The 15653-nt window shown below is 44.3% G+C and overlaps 1 protein-coding gene across 4 annotated transcripts in view; it reads left to right on the top strand.

Annotated features, from left to right (window-relative positions):
• Window positions 1-15653, top strand: part of LOC139574431 (E3 ubiquitin-protein ligase RNF130-like) — an 86212-nt gene that overhangs the window by 52304 nt on the left and 18255 nt on the right. For all 4 annotated transcript variants that reach the window (XM_071398996.1, XM_071398993.1, XM_071398994.1 and 1 more), the window contains exons 5-7: window positions 1522-1593; window positions 6248-6330; window positions 14949-15045. In XM_071398996.1, the coding sequence (XP_071255097.1) occupies window positions 1522-1593; window positions 6248-6330; window positions 14949-15045 (252 nt within the window). The remainder of the gene's footprint in view (window positions 1-1521; window positions 1594-6247; window positions 6331-14948; window positions 15046-15653) is intronic.

Here is a 15653-nt window from a genome sequence, read left to right as displayed (position 1 = left end):
TTAGACCCTGCTCTCTTGCAACACTGTGGCTACATAGCTACAGTTAGACCCTGCTCTCTCCACACTGTGGCTACATAGCTACAGTTAGACCCTGCTCTCTCCACACTGTGGCTACATAGCTACAGTTAGACCCTGCTCTCTCCACACTGTGGCTACATAGCTACAGTTAGACCCTGCTCTCTCCACACTGTGGCTACATAGCTACAGTTAGACCCTGCTCTCTCCACACTGTGACTACATAGCTACAGTTAGACCCTGCTCTCTCCACACTGTGGCTACATAGTTACAGTTAGACCCTGCTCTCTCCACACTGTGGCTACATAGGTACAGCTACACCCAGACGTCTTTGGCATCTCTGCAAAGAGTGTGCCACTTATTTTCTCAGACGGGAATTACAGACATGAAGAACCCTGCCTTAAAGATGACAGAATGGTTTGATTCTTGTGCCCTTTGTGACCTTTTCATTGAACATTTTCCAGTTATTAGTGTAAAATGCTTAAGATTCTGGCTCTAGGTCTTTTGACATTGTCCCAATATATTGAAGCCTTGCTCGTTGGCACCTTAGTCTGCCCTTGGTTGAAATGTCCAAAGATCAACTCTGAAAGAGAGCGGCTCGCCAGTTGGGCTGGTCTGTGATTCACTGACCCCTCCTGGTCAGAGGAATAAGGCAACCTCACAGAGACTTTACACACAAATAGAGAACTTTATTTCCAGAGGACATATGAGATAGATGTGGTTCTGTACAGAGAAGAGATATGAATAAATATATTGTTCATAATAAACGTAGCATGAGAATGGAGTAATAGAACAATAACAAGATGTACTGTATAAGGAGATGGTGGCATAAGCAAAGGACTGTATAACATAGCAACAACTAGCAACATTAACCAATAGTAAATGCACAAGTTTCAATTACATCCCTCACTGTCCATGCCCTCCATCTCTCTTGTCCGCTTGGAGAGAGAATGAAGAGGCTCTGACCTGAGCAGGCAGAAGGACTGTCACGTGTCCTGCCTCCTAGCAACATCCCTAGCAACCTACTGGTGGAAGGTAGCAGAGGACACTGGGAGTTTGGGGAGACCGTATATGATACCCTAGTTTCTCTGACACCATCTGGGGATGGTTTGAGTGAGCTACATGACGTTCTAAAACTCACAGGCCAGGGAATTCAAATATAATAGAATTATTCATCGATTTTTACAGCACAACTCGCCCTAACAATCGTGTCTTTGACTGGATAGGAAGTCGATGTTTCTGCACTGTTTTGCACAAATTCCCCAATAGTTTGAAATGTTTAAAGCAAAAAGAATGTTGAATTACTGTACTTCTATTCATGCTACACTATGGAGTTTGGGGAAATTAGTTTGAGAAGAGTATTTTATGCCGACTAAGTTATATTTCATTCCTATTGTTAATTCAACCCTCAGGCTACATTTGCTCTCCAGATTCACCTTAATATTATCTCCCTCCCTCCCCCTGCTCTCCCTCCCTCCCTTCCTCCCTTCTCTCTCTCTCTGCCAGCGTCGACTTGGAGATGCAGCTAAGAAAGCCATAGGGAAGCTGACAACCAGGACAGTGAAGAAAGGGGACAAGGTAAACCTGCCGGCACTATTTCTTGTCCATGTCACCCCCTGTCCAACAACTTAGTAACTTTCTCAACCATGTATTGCCATTTTTCCATGCTGTCTAGAGATATGGGATTGAGCCTTTCCAGAATTTGAGAATATCCAGTCTAGTTGATCTTGGTCCATAATCCAGCCTTGTCTGACTGATGTTAGGAAGAGATGATAAATACATTTCTGCCTGTACAAACCAAGACATTCCTCCCAATACCCATTCACGCTGTCCTTTCTTGGCTCTTCTTCTCTTCCGGACCAATGGTTGGTTGAAGGTTCACCATTAGTAATATGGCTTCTGCCATGTTTCTCTCGCTAATCAAGTCCTTCCAGGAATGGTGGCCCTGAAGGATCTGACACAAGGACGTTTATTATCGTATTAGGCTTTCTTCTTTATTTATGCCTCTCACCTCGAAAAGGGTTTACAGCTCCGAATGAGGTTGTCAAAGGTGATGGATGAGTGTATGGATGGACGGACGGAAGTGTCTGCTTAAACGCTGTCTTTTTAGGTGATTGGAGACAAGCTGGCTGCAGCCATACGTGTCAAAGGAGAGAATTGATTTATTGATCGAGGGATCTTGCACTCTTGTGAATGTTAAATACAAACTCTGCTTGTGTTCGTTATTCAAATATTCCAGAATATGTGGTTGGTAGTCAACGTGTGTAACCAGAACAACTAAACGAAGACGAACGATTCAAATCCTTTCTAAATCCTCCTATAGTAACACCAGATGCATTTCTTACAATGATACATGCAATAAATGGTAGAAATGCCATCTGACTGAAAAAGTGAAATGCTAGTGATGTGTAACGGAGGTTCTTAGAGTGTCTCCAGTGAAGAAGAGTGTCAGGGCTGACGGGGCTCGGAGAAGGGGAGAGCGGGTTGGTCCTCTCCGTCCGGCCCCTCCTCTCCTCTGAGCCCTCGTCAAGGTCAGACAGGTCTCTGTTCATGAATAAACCATGGGCCTTGGAGTGTGCCGCAGAAATTGAAACCTCCCATCTGGAGGAAGTCCGCCGGGAGTGATTGACCTCACTGAGCCGGATGTCACGCTTGGATATTGGGGAGCAGAAGGATAAAAGGGAGGGGGGAGAAGATAGGCACTAAGGGGCCAAGGCTCTTGGTAGATAATACAGCCTGTTACAGTGATGACGGATATGACAACAGGCTACAGTGTCACTGGTCACAAATAACCAACCAGTTTCAGGCCACGACGTCCCTCTGGACAATAAATGATGTTAACCTTGCCCATGCTTGATGACTTTGGACGTAAGAGCCCTTATGACTGAGTGGAAGGAGGGTTTGGGAGAAACAGCGACAACCGTGTGATAGCTCTTCCCCTGCTGTAACACAATGGCGAGCTCTTGCCATAACCATCGACAGCCGACAAGGACTGCTTGCGTAACAAGCTGCAGTCGAGAGCTAATTACATTATACCTGATACTGTCGGGATACAATACAAAGCATTCTAAGCCAGTATGTTTTGCTGCCCTTCCCTTATCTATACAACCTTTTATATGGTTATTACAGCAAATGCATAAATTCACTATTTGTGGACCCATGTGGGAACCAAAGCTGTAACTCTGGAGTTATGAGCAACATGCTCCAACCAATTGAGCCATCACTTCTACTGTGTATCAGAAATTCATGTAGTAGCATTCACTGCATCTCTAACATGTTGCGGCTGCTATGGACTGTTAAACTAATGACCTTCATAGCATAATTAAACATTATTGCTCAGCTGGAGGGCCATTTCCTTCATAGACCAACAATAACACCATTGTCCAGCTCAATCAAAACGGAGGCGCTGTTGTTCAATTGATTAAAATACCAGTGCCAACATTAAAAGGTCAGCGCTGTCACCTATTTTACCAGTCCCTAGGACATGGGCCAGGCCTCTGTCAACTCCATCTCTGTCAACACTGATGCTGGTCAACTCCGGGACCACTTCACCACATTCAATAGTGCACTGGTCAGCTCCGTAACCCATGTGTCACAGTCCATATAGGACACATTCAGGCCGCGTCAGGGACTATTCCATCACATCCGTAGCCAACTGATAACACATCAGTTCCGTCTCATAGTCCAAAGTGACTTGTGGTGGTGAGAGACACTTCTCTGCCCTTCCACAACCCCAGTCATCCGCGGGCCCTACAAAGCTCAGATTCTGCCATCATGAAAATCTGCCATTAGTGACACAGATCTGCTTTATTTTAGCAGAAGCCTATTTCACACACGGCCTGGTCTGTGCTGTGTGCTTTGGCCTCATTCTGTGCCAGCAGCCTCTGTAGAGGACAACATTCATATTTAATCAGGCAGCCATTTACAGCAGCTTTCCTCACTCACAGTGACAGGAAGTCAGGGTTGGGGGGGGAAATGGAGCAGACTCCCCAGGGTCTTAAAACTGGTCTACTGCCCCTCCCCCACTAGGTCAGATGGGCCTCAGTACTATGTTTTTGTCCTCTGTATCTCTGCATGGCGACATGGTACGGATCACTATCTGTTCTATACAACCTGTCAGACTTGAGCAGAACTCCCATACCCAGAACTCCCATACCCAGAACTCCCATACCCAGGAGTACTTGTCACTGCTCTTCCAATTTTGCATAGCCCTTTCTAAATGGTTTAGTCGGTTGGAACAAAGTTAGAGAGAACAGGATCTAAAGCACTTACAAATTTCTAACATATTGTGTGATATATATATCTCAACAGTGAAGAGGCGACTCCGGGATGCTGGCCTTCTAGGCAGAGTTGCAAAGAGAAAGCCATATTTCAGACTGACCAATAAAAATAATAGATTAAGATGGGAAAAAGAACAGACACTGGACAGAGGAACTCTGCCTAGAAGGCCAGCATCCCGGAGTCGCCTCTTCACTGTTGACGTTGAGACTGGTGTTTTGCGGGTACTATTTAATGCTGCCAGTTGAGGACTTGTGAGGCGTCTGTTTCTCAAACTTTCTCCTCTTTCTATTCTGGTTAGAGACAGCTTGCGCTGTTCTGTGTAGGGAGTAGTACACAGCGTTGTACAAGATCGTCAGTTTCTTGGCAATTTCTTGCATGGAATAGTCTTCATTTCTCAGAACAAGAATAGACTGATGAGTTTCAGAAGAAAGGTCTTTGTTTCTGGACATTTTGAGTTTGTAATCAAACCCACAAATGCTGTTGCTCCAGATACTCAAGTAGTCTAAAGAAGGCCAGTTTTATTGCTTCTTTAATCTGGTTTTCAGCTGTGCTAACATAATTGCAAAAGGGTTTTCTAATGATCAATTAGCCTTTTAAAATGATAAACTTGGATTAGCTAACACAACGTGCCTTAGGAACTCAGGAGTGATGGTTGCTGATAACGGCCTCTGTACGCCTATGTAGATATTCTATTAAAAATCAGCTGTTTCCAGCTACAATAGTCATTTACAACATTAACAATATCTACACTGTATTTCTGATAAATATTACGTTATTTTAATGGACAAAAAAATGTGCTGTTATTTCAAAAACAAAGACATTTCGAAATTACCCCAAACTTTTGAACAGTTGTGTGTATGTAGGTATATGTTTGTGTGTGTGTGTGTACAGTCAGCACATACATGTCGGACTAGGCTAGTGTTCCCAGGCATGACTAGAGAGATGACAGGTCTGTGTTGTCTCAGTTCTTCCTGGCGTATCGATCGGTCCCTCCCTGTTCGCTTGGCACCGCGTGCTAATTCAGTCCCCGGCCAGGCGGGGCTGGGCAACTGTCTGTCCTTGTGCACCTCTGTGGCAGCTTCTCTACTATCAGCAGAGATGGTTAGCCACCCTCCATAAATAACACAGCATTGATTACATCTCTCTGTCTGTCTGTCTCTCTCTCTTTTTCTCTCTCTCACACACATTCTCTCTTTATCAAACGGTTCTCTTTCTTTCTCTCTATCACACTTTTCTGCCATCCGTCTTTCAATCTATCACCCCCTCTTTCCTTCTTTCCTTATTTCCTTCCTTGGCTCTGCACCTCTCTTGTCATGCTTTGTGTCATTGCCCTCTATCGCTGTCTTTCACTCCCTCTCCCTTTACCTCTTTGCCCCTTTCACACCTCTTCTTCTCTCCTCTCTTCCCACCTTCCCCTCTCTCTCTTCCTCATATGGCATACTTAAGCATGACACCTTGTGATGGACATGCCAGGGCAGTCAGTCAGTCAGACGTGCCGCCACCTGCCGTGGCCGTTGTCACGGTGATGGGTGTGGTTGACACGGCAACGTGGCCATCAGTTCCATCCCTGACATGCTGATTCAACAAGAGTACTCTACTTAATTGTACTCTGTATACTGAACATGTTTCCCCTACCATTACGTTCCTTTACACAGGCAGCCAACCTGCCTACAATAATATAAAACTTTCAGTCCCAGCCCTGCTGGATGTCTAAAGGGTATTGATGTCTCTCCAAACAAACATTCAAGAGGAAACACTGACCATGTTTGGCACTGCACCTCGGCCTGTTGAACAAACCAGCTATTTATCATCTGGTTGAAAGTGAATATGAATTGTCAAAAGCAAAATGTCTGATTGATTGTCACTGTTCTTCCTCAGTAATAGATTGCTTTCTGTTCATTGTAGCTGTCTGACACTGACTGGCCTGTTCTGTTTGTCTTCTGTGCTGCAGGAAACAGACCCGGATTTCAACCACTGCGCCGTGTGCATCGAGGGATACCAGCTCAACGATGTGGTCCGCATCCTGCCCTGCAAGTGAGTGTGTGTGTGTGTGTGTGTTTGGTGGGTTGACTGTGTGTGGGTGTGTGTGTACCTATATACATCCTAAGCTAGGAGTGTGGGACAGCCTGACACAGCCCTTGTGGCTCTTACACGCAACAAACTCTCACTCGGATTCGGAATACAACATGTCCGCCATCCACTCATTCTCAATGTCACACCATCTACTTACATCCCCTCCCTCCTCTCCTTCCCTCCCTCCCTCCCTCCGAAGTGCGTTTCTACCCCTCCCTGAAGTTTCTCCTCCTGTCTGAGGCAATCTCCACACCCATCCGTCACATGGCGCCCTTTCCTTCCCTCCCTCCCCCCCCCCCCCCCCCCCCATCAGATCCGTCTCACACCTTTCCTGCTGATCTGCTCAGTGGGACGACTGCACTGACGCACATCAGACTAGACCAGAAACACACCTCCCCACAGTTCAGCCATAGTTAATTTGCACATATTAAGATGTATCACACCACCAATAAGAAAAGGTAGAAAGTTAATACTGTATTTCTGCAGGTGAGGTGACAAATCTTAAACCATAAAAACCTTGATACAATAGGAGGAGTCTTTACTACCTGTCAATCACCTCTGGTTTGACCATTTGGGTCTGATTTAGGATCAGTTGTAGGACACACACATACAGCGTGTTGGTTTAGTGGATCACTATGCTTTACAAAGGAAGTGGAAAATGTAATGTCAGTGAGAGTTGACATTTAAGCTCTTGCCAGGAAAAAGGAGCAAGCGAGAGGGAAAAGAAGATGGAGTTACGGAAAGTAACAGACCAGAGGAGGTATTGGAAGAAAAAAATAAGAATTATAACGAGCACAGGAAGGAGGGAAGGTGAGAGAGTGTGACAAAGGTAGAGAGAAAAGAGAGTTGTTCTCTAGCTAAATGGAGTCTGGTCTGTTTTGGAAACGCAGACACTATCAAGCCTGTCTTGTCTCGCAGCACACTGTGAGTCATAACCCCTGCTAGGTAGCTCCGGCTATATTTAGATCCAGTGCTGCCAAATGACTTGCACCCACAAACACACACACTTCCTCTTCCCCCGACACACACATACAGTTGAAGTCGGAAGTTTACATACACTTAGGTTGGAGTCATTAAAACTCGTTTTTCAACCACTCCACAAATTTCTTGTTACAAACTATAGTTTTGGCAAGTCGGTTAGGACATCTACTTTGTGCATGACACAAGTCATTTTTCAAACAATTGTTTACAGACAGATTATTTCACTTATAACTCACTGTATCACAATTCCAGCAGGTCAGAAGTTTACATACACCAAGTTGACTCTGCCTTTGCACACCTTGAAAAATTCTAGAAAATTATGTTATGGCTTTAGAAGCTTCTAATAGGCTAATTGACATAATTTTAGTCAATTGTAGGTGTACCTGTGAATGTATTTCAAGGCCTACCTTCAAACTCAGTGCCTCTTTGCTTGACATCATGGGAAAATCTAAAGAAATCAGCCAAGACCTCAGAAAAACAATTGTAGTGCCTCAGGACTACCTGGCATGATGACTCCTTGCTGTCCCCAGTCCACCTGGCCTTGCTGCTGCTCCAGTTTCACCTGTTCTGCCTGCGGCTATGGAACCCTGACCTGTTCACCGGACGTGCTACCTGTCCCAGACCTGCTGTTTTCAACTCTCTAGAGACAGCAGGAGCGGTAGAGATACTCTCAATGGTCGGCTATGAAAAGCCAACTGACATTTACTCCTGAGGTGCTGACTTGCTGCACCCTCGACAACTACTGTGATTGTTATTATTTGACCATGCTGGTCATTTATGAACATTTGAACATCTTGGCCATGTTCTGTTATAATCTCCACCCTGCACAGCCAGAAGAGGACTGGCCACCCCTCATAGCCTGGTTCCTCTCTAGGTTTCTTCCTAGGTTTTGGCCTTTCTAGGGAGTTTTTCCTAGCCACCGTGCTTCTACACCTGCATTGCTTGCTGTTTGGGGTTTTAGGCTGGGTTTCTGTACAGCACTTTGAGATATCAGCTGATGTAAGAAGGGCTATATAAATGCATTTGATTTGATCCACAAGTCTGGCTACTCCTTGGGAGCAATTTCCAAATGCCTGAAGGTACCACGTTCATCTGTACAAACAATAGTACGCAAGTATAAACACCATGGGACCATGCAGCCGTCATACCGCTCAAGAAGGAGACACGTTCTGTCTCCTAGAGATGAACGTACTTTGGTGCGAAAAGTGCAAATCAATCCCAGAACAACAGCAAAGGACCTTGTGAAGATGCTGGAGGAAACGGGTACAAAAGTATCTATATCCACAGTAAAACGAGTCCTATATTGACATAACCTGAAAGGCTGCTCAGCAAGGAAGAAGCCAATGCTCCAAAACAGCCATAAAAAAAGCCAGACTACGGTTTGCAACTGCACATGGGGACAAATATCATACTTTTTGGAGAAATGTCCTCTGGTCTGATGAAACAAAAATAGAACTGTTTGGCCATAATGACCGTCATTATGTTTGAAGGAATAAGGGGAAGGCTTGCAAGCCGAAGAACACCATCCCAACCGTGAAGCACGGAGGTGGCAGCATCATGTTGTGGGGGTGCTTTGCTGCAGGAGGGACTGGTGCACTTCACAAAATAGATGGCATCATGAGGCAGGACAATTATGTGGATATATTGAAGCAACATCTCAAGACATCAATCAGGAAGTTAAAGCTTGGTCGCAAATGGGTCTTCCAAATGAACAATGACCCCAAGCATACTTCCAAAGTTGTGGCAAAATGGCTTAAGGACAACAAAGTCAAGGTATTGGAGTGGCCATCACAAAGCCCTGACCTCAATCTTATAGAAAATGTGTGGGCAGAACTGAAAAAGTGTGTCCGAGCAAGGAGGCCTAAAAACCTGACTCAGTTACACCAGCTCTGTCAGGAGGAATGGGCCAAAATTCACCCAATTTATTGTGGGAAGCTTGTGGAAGGCTACCCAAAACGTTTGACCCAAGTTAAACAATTTAACGGCAATACACTCAATTAGTATTTGGTAGCATGTAAACTTCTGACCCACTGGGAATGTGATGAAAGAAATAAAAGCTGAAATAAATCATTCTCTCTACTATTATTCTGACATTTCACATTCATAAAATAAAGTGGTGATCCTAACTGACCTAAAACAGGGAATTTTTACTAGGATTAAATGTCAGGAATTGTGAAACACCTTAGCCAAATACATTTAAACTCAGTTTATCTAAACTTTTGACTTCAACTGTATATATATATATATATATATATATATACTCCGCAACATGCGTGCACACATAAGCACTCAGCAGCGGACACACTTTCTCTCTTTTTCTGTCTCACACACACCACTCCGCCCCTGTCCGGCAGTCTTGTTATTGGAGACCATCTGCTGTTTCTTCTCTGGCCTTGTGGATGTCAGAACATCCAGAGAGTGCTCCTCTACTTGCCTCCTCTCCTTCATCTCCTTCATCTGCACTAATGTGAAAGAACTAGACAGCTGAAAGCTGATTCCCAGTAGACATCTGACCACCTCTATTTTGAATCTGTAGATCAGTTCAGATGGAGAGAAGATGGGTGTTCCTAGACTTAGGAGATGCACTGTTGTTATTTAGTTGCAGCCAAATTAGCAGTCTAATCTCTGTGTAGTTGCATTGGGGCTGTGTTTAAGGGGTTACAACCTACTAGCTCTGCTAATAGCTACTTTATTGAGGAAAAATGTACTTTCAATGAGGTTGTCCCACCTAGCTATCGTTTTTTTTTCTTTTACCCCTTTTTCTCCAATGGGATATTTTGTGATATCCAATTAGTCTTGTCCCATCGCTGCAGTTCCCCTAAGGACTTGAGAGGCTGGTCCTCCGATTCACAATCCTGCCACACTGCTCGCTTAACACAGAAGCACCAATGTGTTGGAGGAAACACCGTTCAGCCCACCACAAGGAGTCGCTAAAGCGCGATGGGACAAGGATATCCCGGCCTGCCGAACACAATTGCGGGCCAATTGTGCTCCGCCTCATGGGTCTCCCGGTCACGGCCGGAGGTGACACAGCCTGGGATCGAACCCAAGGTCTGTAGTGACGCCTCAAGCACTGCAATGCAGTGCCTTAGACCGCTGCACCACTCAGGAAGCCCTAGCTATCTTTTTTATTTATCCGTTATTTTACCAGGTAAGTTGACTGAGAACACATTCTCATTTACAGCAACGACCTGGGGAATAGTTACAGGGGAGAGGAGGGAATGAGCAGACTGGGGATTATTAGGTGACCATGATGATTTTGAGGGCCAGATTGGGAATTTAGCCAGGACATCGGGGTTAACACCCCAACTCTTATGATAAGGGCCATGGGATCTTTAATGACCTCAGAGAGTCAGACACCCATTTTAACGTCCCATCCGAAAGACTGCACCCTACACAGGGCAGTGGGATATTTTTTAGACCAGAGGAAAGAGTGCCTCCTACTGGCCCTCCAACACCACTTCCAGCAGCATCTGGTCTCCCATCCAGGGACTGACCAGGACCAACCCTGCTTAGCTTCAGAAGCAAGCCAGCAGTGGGATGCAGGGTGGTATGCTGCTGGCTATTCATATTAAGATGAATGCACTAACTGTAAGTCACTCTGGATAAGAGCGTCTGCTAAATGACTCAAATGTAAATGTTTAGTTTGGCCCAACTGACACAAGGACGATGTACCCATTCCTTCCTCAGACCAGTTCAGTCCAGATCAGATATCAGAAATGTAAACGGGCCGTCTACCATTAATGCTCTCCATCCATCCTGCTTATCCAGTCTCTGTCAAAGAGGAGCAATCAGAGAGGCTGGGAGAAGGGGAAGTGAAGAACACAGGTCCTTCCTATGAGGCAAAAAGGGCAAGACTTCATATACAGTATTACCTCGTCCTCACAGAAGGTGTGGACGTGCTGATAGTCGGGCTAGTGTTAAATGAAGTTGAAAAGTCAGAAGTGTCTGAGCAGGGCTCTCCAGATCGCCTTCCCTCCAGGACATCTACAGCACCCGGTGTCACACGAAGGCCAATAAGACCACAGCCACCCGAGCCACGGCCTGTTTACCCCACTACCATCTAGAAGGCAGAGACTGTACATGTTCATCAAAGCTGAGACCGAGAGACTGATAACCAGGCCATCAGACTGTTAAACAGTCATCACTAGCCGGACTCCACCCAATACCCTGCCCTGAACTTAGTCACTGTTACTAGTCGGCTACCACCCGGTACTCTACCCTGCACCTTAGAGACTGCTGTCCTATGTACATAGTCATTGAACACTGGTCACTTTAATAATGTTTACATACTGTTTCACCCACTTTACATGTATATACTGTATTCTAGTCAATGCTCATCCTATATAACTACTGCTGTGTACACACCTTTTCTAATCATATATTGTCCATAATGTCTATACACACCATCAAATACAGATAGATTTGTATTCCAGACACTGACATTGCTCGTTCTGATATTTCTTCATTTACATTTTTTTATTTATTTGTGTGTGTTGTATTGTTTGTTACTACTGCACTGTTAGAGCTAGAAACATAAGCATTTTGTTGCATCTGCGATAACTTAAGCAAAATATGTGTACGCGACCAATAAAATGATTTGATTTGACATCGTTGCAACTGATTTTAAACAGTTTTTTTTGCCTCAGGCCTCAACCTGCTATTATTTAATTAGGTGAAAGACATGCAATGCACAATAATCATTATCTCAGAACTACTGCATACATAAGTGTCAGTTAGTCTACCTAAAGAGCTAATTTCTGTTTGCAATCCATAGGTAGGCTAATTACAGATTTGGAGTAACCTGTGCAGTTGACTGGTCATGTTAGTAGTACCAAAATGTACCTTTTGATTTGTGCCCTTCATCAGGTATGTGGTTTTAGGGCACACTGCAATGATACCAAGATGGACATGATCCTGATGGTAAACGCAGAGAGAGAGAGAACAATGGAGAGGCAGAGCGAGAGAGAGAGAGAGAGAGAACAATGGAGAGGCAGAGAGAGAGAGAGAGAACAATGGAGAGGCAGAGAGAGAGAGAGAGAACAATGGAGAGGCAGAGAGCGTGAGAGAGAACAATGGAGAGGCAGAGCGAGAGCAATGGAGAGGCAGAGAGAACAATGGAGAGGCAGAGAGCGAGAGAGGCAAAGAGAGAGAGTGAGAGAGAACAATGGAGAGGCAGAGCGAGAGAGAAAGAGAACAATGGAGAGGCAGAGAGAACAATGGAGAGGCAGAGAGAAAGAGCGAGAGAGAACAATGGAGAGGCAGAGCGAGAGAGAAAGAGAACAATGGAGAGGCAGAGAGAACAATGGAGAGGCAGAGAGAGAGAGAACAATGGATAGGCAGAGAGAGTGAGAGAGAACAATGGAGAGGCAAAGAGAGAGAGTGAGAGAGAACAATGGAGAGAGAGGTGAACATGGCTGTTTATGTAGAGTGGAGTTTATCGGTCCTTATCACGTGTGTGCATACTGCATCCTCCTCTGTGTTCATACTGTATCTCTGAACACCAATCCCTCTGGTGCCTCCCTTAAGTACACGCTGCTATCCCCAATCAATAACTAAAAGCATTGAAGTAAGGGAGTACACTTGACCTGCCATCAGCCATTCAATTTGTCTCTGTACATTTAATATCAGTCTATAGGACAATGTCTTGTCAATAGAGGGATGATTTTCTGGTCAGACTTGAATGGACTGACAGGCAGGCTGGCTGGCAGGCAGTCAGACAGGAAGACAGACAGCCAGCCAGGCAGGTAGGCAAGCGGACAAATATTTGAAATGCCGTAACATGCCATCTGGATAAACCGAACATACCAACCAAGACAGGAACAACAAACATAAGTATCTCGGTATGTTGTTGTTGTTCTGTGATGGCATCTGTTATAGTATCTAATAGGTATCTACCCGTCTGTCCCACTGTCATTTTGTTCTCTGTTTTTACTCTGCTCTAAGAAAGAGTGTGTTTACTATGGCACCCTATTCCCTATATAGTGCGCTACATTTGACCAGAGCCCAATGGGCCTTCTGGGATGCAGGCAAAGACTGTGAGCGGAATCTTTTCCAGACTGGAGTGTCTCACAGCATACACATACAGACAGACTGACTTTACATCAGTCACACACACATTTACACTGTCAAACAATCACACAAACTACTACACAAGCTCACCCTTTGACACATTCCCAAACACTATCACACTGGTTATATAAACAGACATGCACGCACACACACACACACAATCAAAGCTTATTGACACACACACACACACACATGCTTATCCAAGTCTCACTACAATCACAGCTTATCCAAAAGTCTCTCTCTTGCAGGACTGCTTCTTATTGCCCACTGACTTTCTCCCCAAGCCATTGTATGGTAAACAGACTCATCATTAATGTATGGAGCCCTTGTTTTCTGTGCCCCCCTTGAAAGAAAGTAAAGCATTGGTAGAGGGCCGCTGCAAGTGGCTTCGATAAGGAACAGAACATGCCCAGGAAATGCCCGGCCATGTTAGACAGGCACTTAACAGAATCAACATGCACTTTTATGTTTGTCCTTAGGAATCGGCGGTTAAGTATTTTCTATTATGCATGGTTGGTACTGGCACTTAAGGATTTGTTCTTTAGCGATGATGTAATGGGGCCTTGTATTGTTTTATGGATGCTCATCATGAAGATCTTTAATGTTGAAATGATTTATGCACCATGCTTTTGATAAAGCCATTAAGCAGTTAAGGTTAGTGATATATTATGAGGTAGGCAAGACAAGCTACAGTAAATCTGGTCCTAATGGTCCTTTTGAAGTGCATTGAAACTGGCAGTCCGGCATCATATAAAAATAGGGAGCAGAAAGCTATCTCAAACATGAAGTTTCTCTCAGATCCACAATGGCTGTCTTGTGTCATGACGGACAGACAATGTCAACCTTGTGTCCAAGTTGCGCCACAATGATCACTGTGTCTTAAAGCGTGACTCGTTTCGGTAACACTTTATAATAAGGTCCCTTAATAAACCATTTATAAACAGGTTGTAAAGAGTTGACTTACCATTTATGAATCGTTGTTCCTACATTTGTAAATGTCAGTGAGCAATCTCTTAAGTCTTGTTTTATTCTTTTTTATATTTTAGGATACCCATTAGCTGTTGCTGAAGCAGCAGTTACCCTTCCTGGGGTCCACATTTATACATTTTATTTATAAATACTATTTTAAGTAAACTGCCTTTTTCATCAGCATGCTAGCTTAGCATTAGCAAGCCTAGCATGCTGACGAGAAAGGCAGTTCAATTAAAATAGTGTTTATAAATGCATAATTGACTATTTAGAGATTGCTTATTGACATTTACAAATGTAGGAATAATGATTCAGAAAGGGTAAGTCAACTGTTTATAAATGGTTTATTACAGGACCTTAATAAAGTGTTATATTTACTCTTTCATACTCTAGGCCCAACTTGTCAGCTCAAACAGAGCGGTCATTGTGCAATCGCAGGACGTAAAGGGGCCATGTCTGTCTTTGAAGAGTCGCATATAGGCTGTTGTGGGGCTTGTTTGTGGAGGTGGTTTCCTGCTCTTCAACCGTGTTCTTTGTTTCTGTGTCTCTCTGCACAGGCATGTCTTCCATAAGCTGTGTGTGGACCCCTGGCTGAATGAGCACTGTACTTGTCCCATGTGTAAACTGAACATCCTCAAAGCTCTGGGCATCATGGTGAGTATTAGTGTAGTCAATATCTCAATGCCTTATCAGTAGAAATGTGTTAGAAGTCAGTATACAAATGTTATCCGGCAATGCCAGTACTCATTCAAAACAAAGTGTGATCAACTTCACAAACGACTCTTGACCCAAATAATGAGGAAAAAGATCATATATTGTCATTTTCTCAATTTACATGGTTGCTGATTAACAGTAGAATACAACAAAACCTGTGTTGCGTTGTAGATTAAGGCGTTATTTCCCCAGATTGCCCTTCACATGCTGCTGCTCCCCATCATTGTGACAGACCATGTTCATCCTTGGGCGCGCTCAGTACGATGTAACGTTTTGGAACATTCAGATAGAAATAGGCTATGTAGAACAAACATGCCTCTCTGACATGTAGAATAAGGAATCACATCAGCTTTATTCATGGAATTTCTATCTGCAACGTTTGAGAATGTTTTGCGACTGAACATGGCCCAGGCAATTGCGTAACCATCTGTTTATGCCAGCTGTGTATGACCTCATCCGTAGTCCTAGTATTCCCCCTGCTGGTAAGTTATGGAACTATTGCTCAGACGTCAGAAACTAGTCAAACCAGGACTAAAGTGGTATCATCA

This window comes from Salvelinus alpinus, chromosome 4, assembly GCF_045679555.1.
Source record: "Salvelinus alpinus chromosome 4, SLU_Salpinus.1, whole genome shotgun sequence".
Classification (NCBI taxonomy): domain Eukaryota; kingdom Metazoa; phylum Chordata; class Actinopteri; order Salmoniformes; family Salmonidae; genus Salvelinus; species Salvelinus alpinus.
Note: the sequence above shows the minus strand (reverse complement) of the source record. Positions and strands in the feature narration are given on the sequence as shown.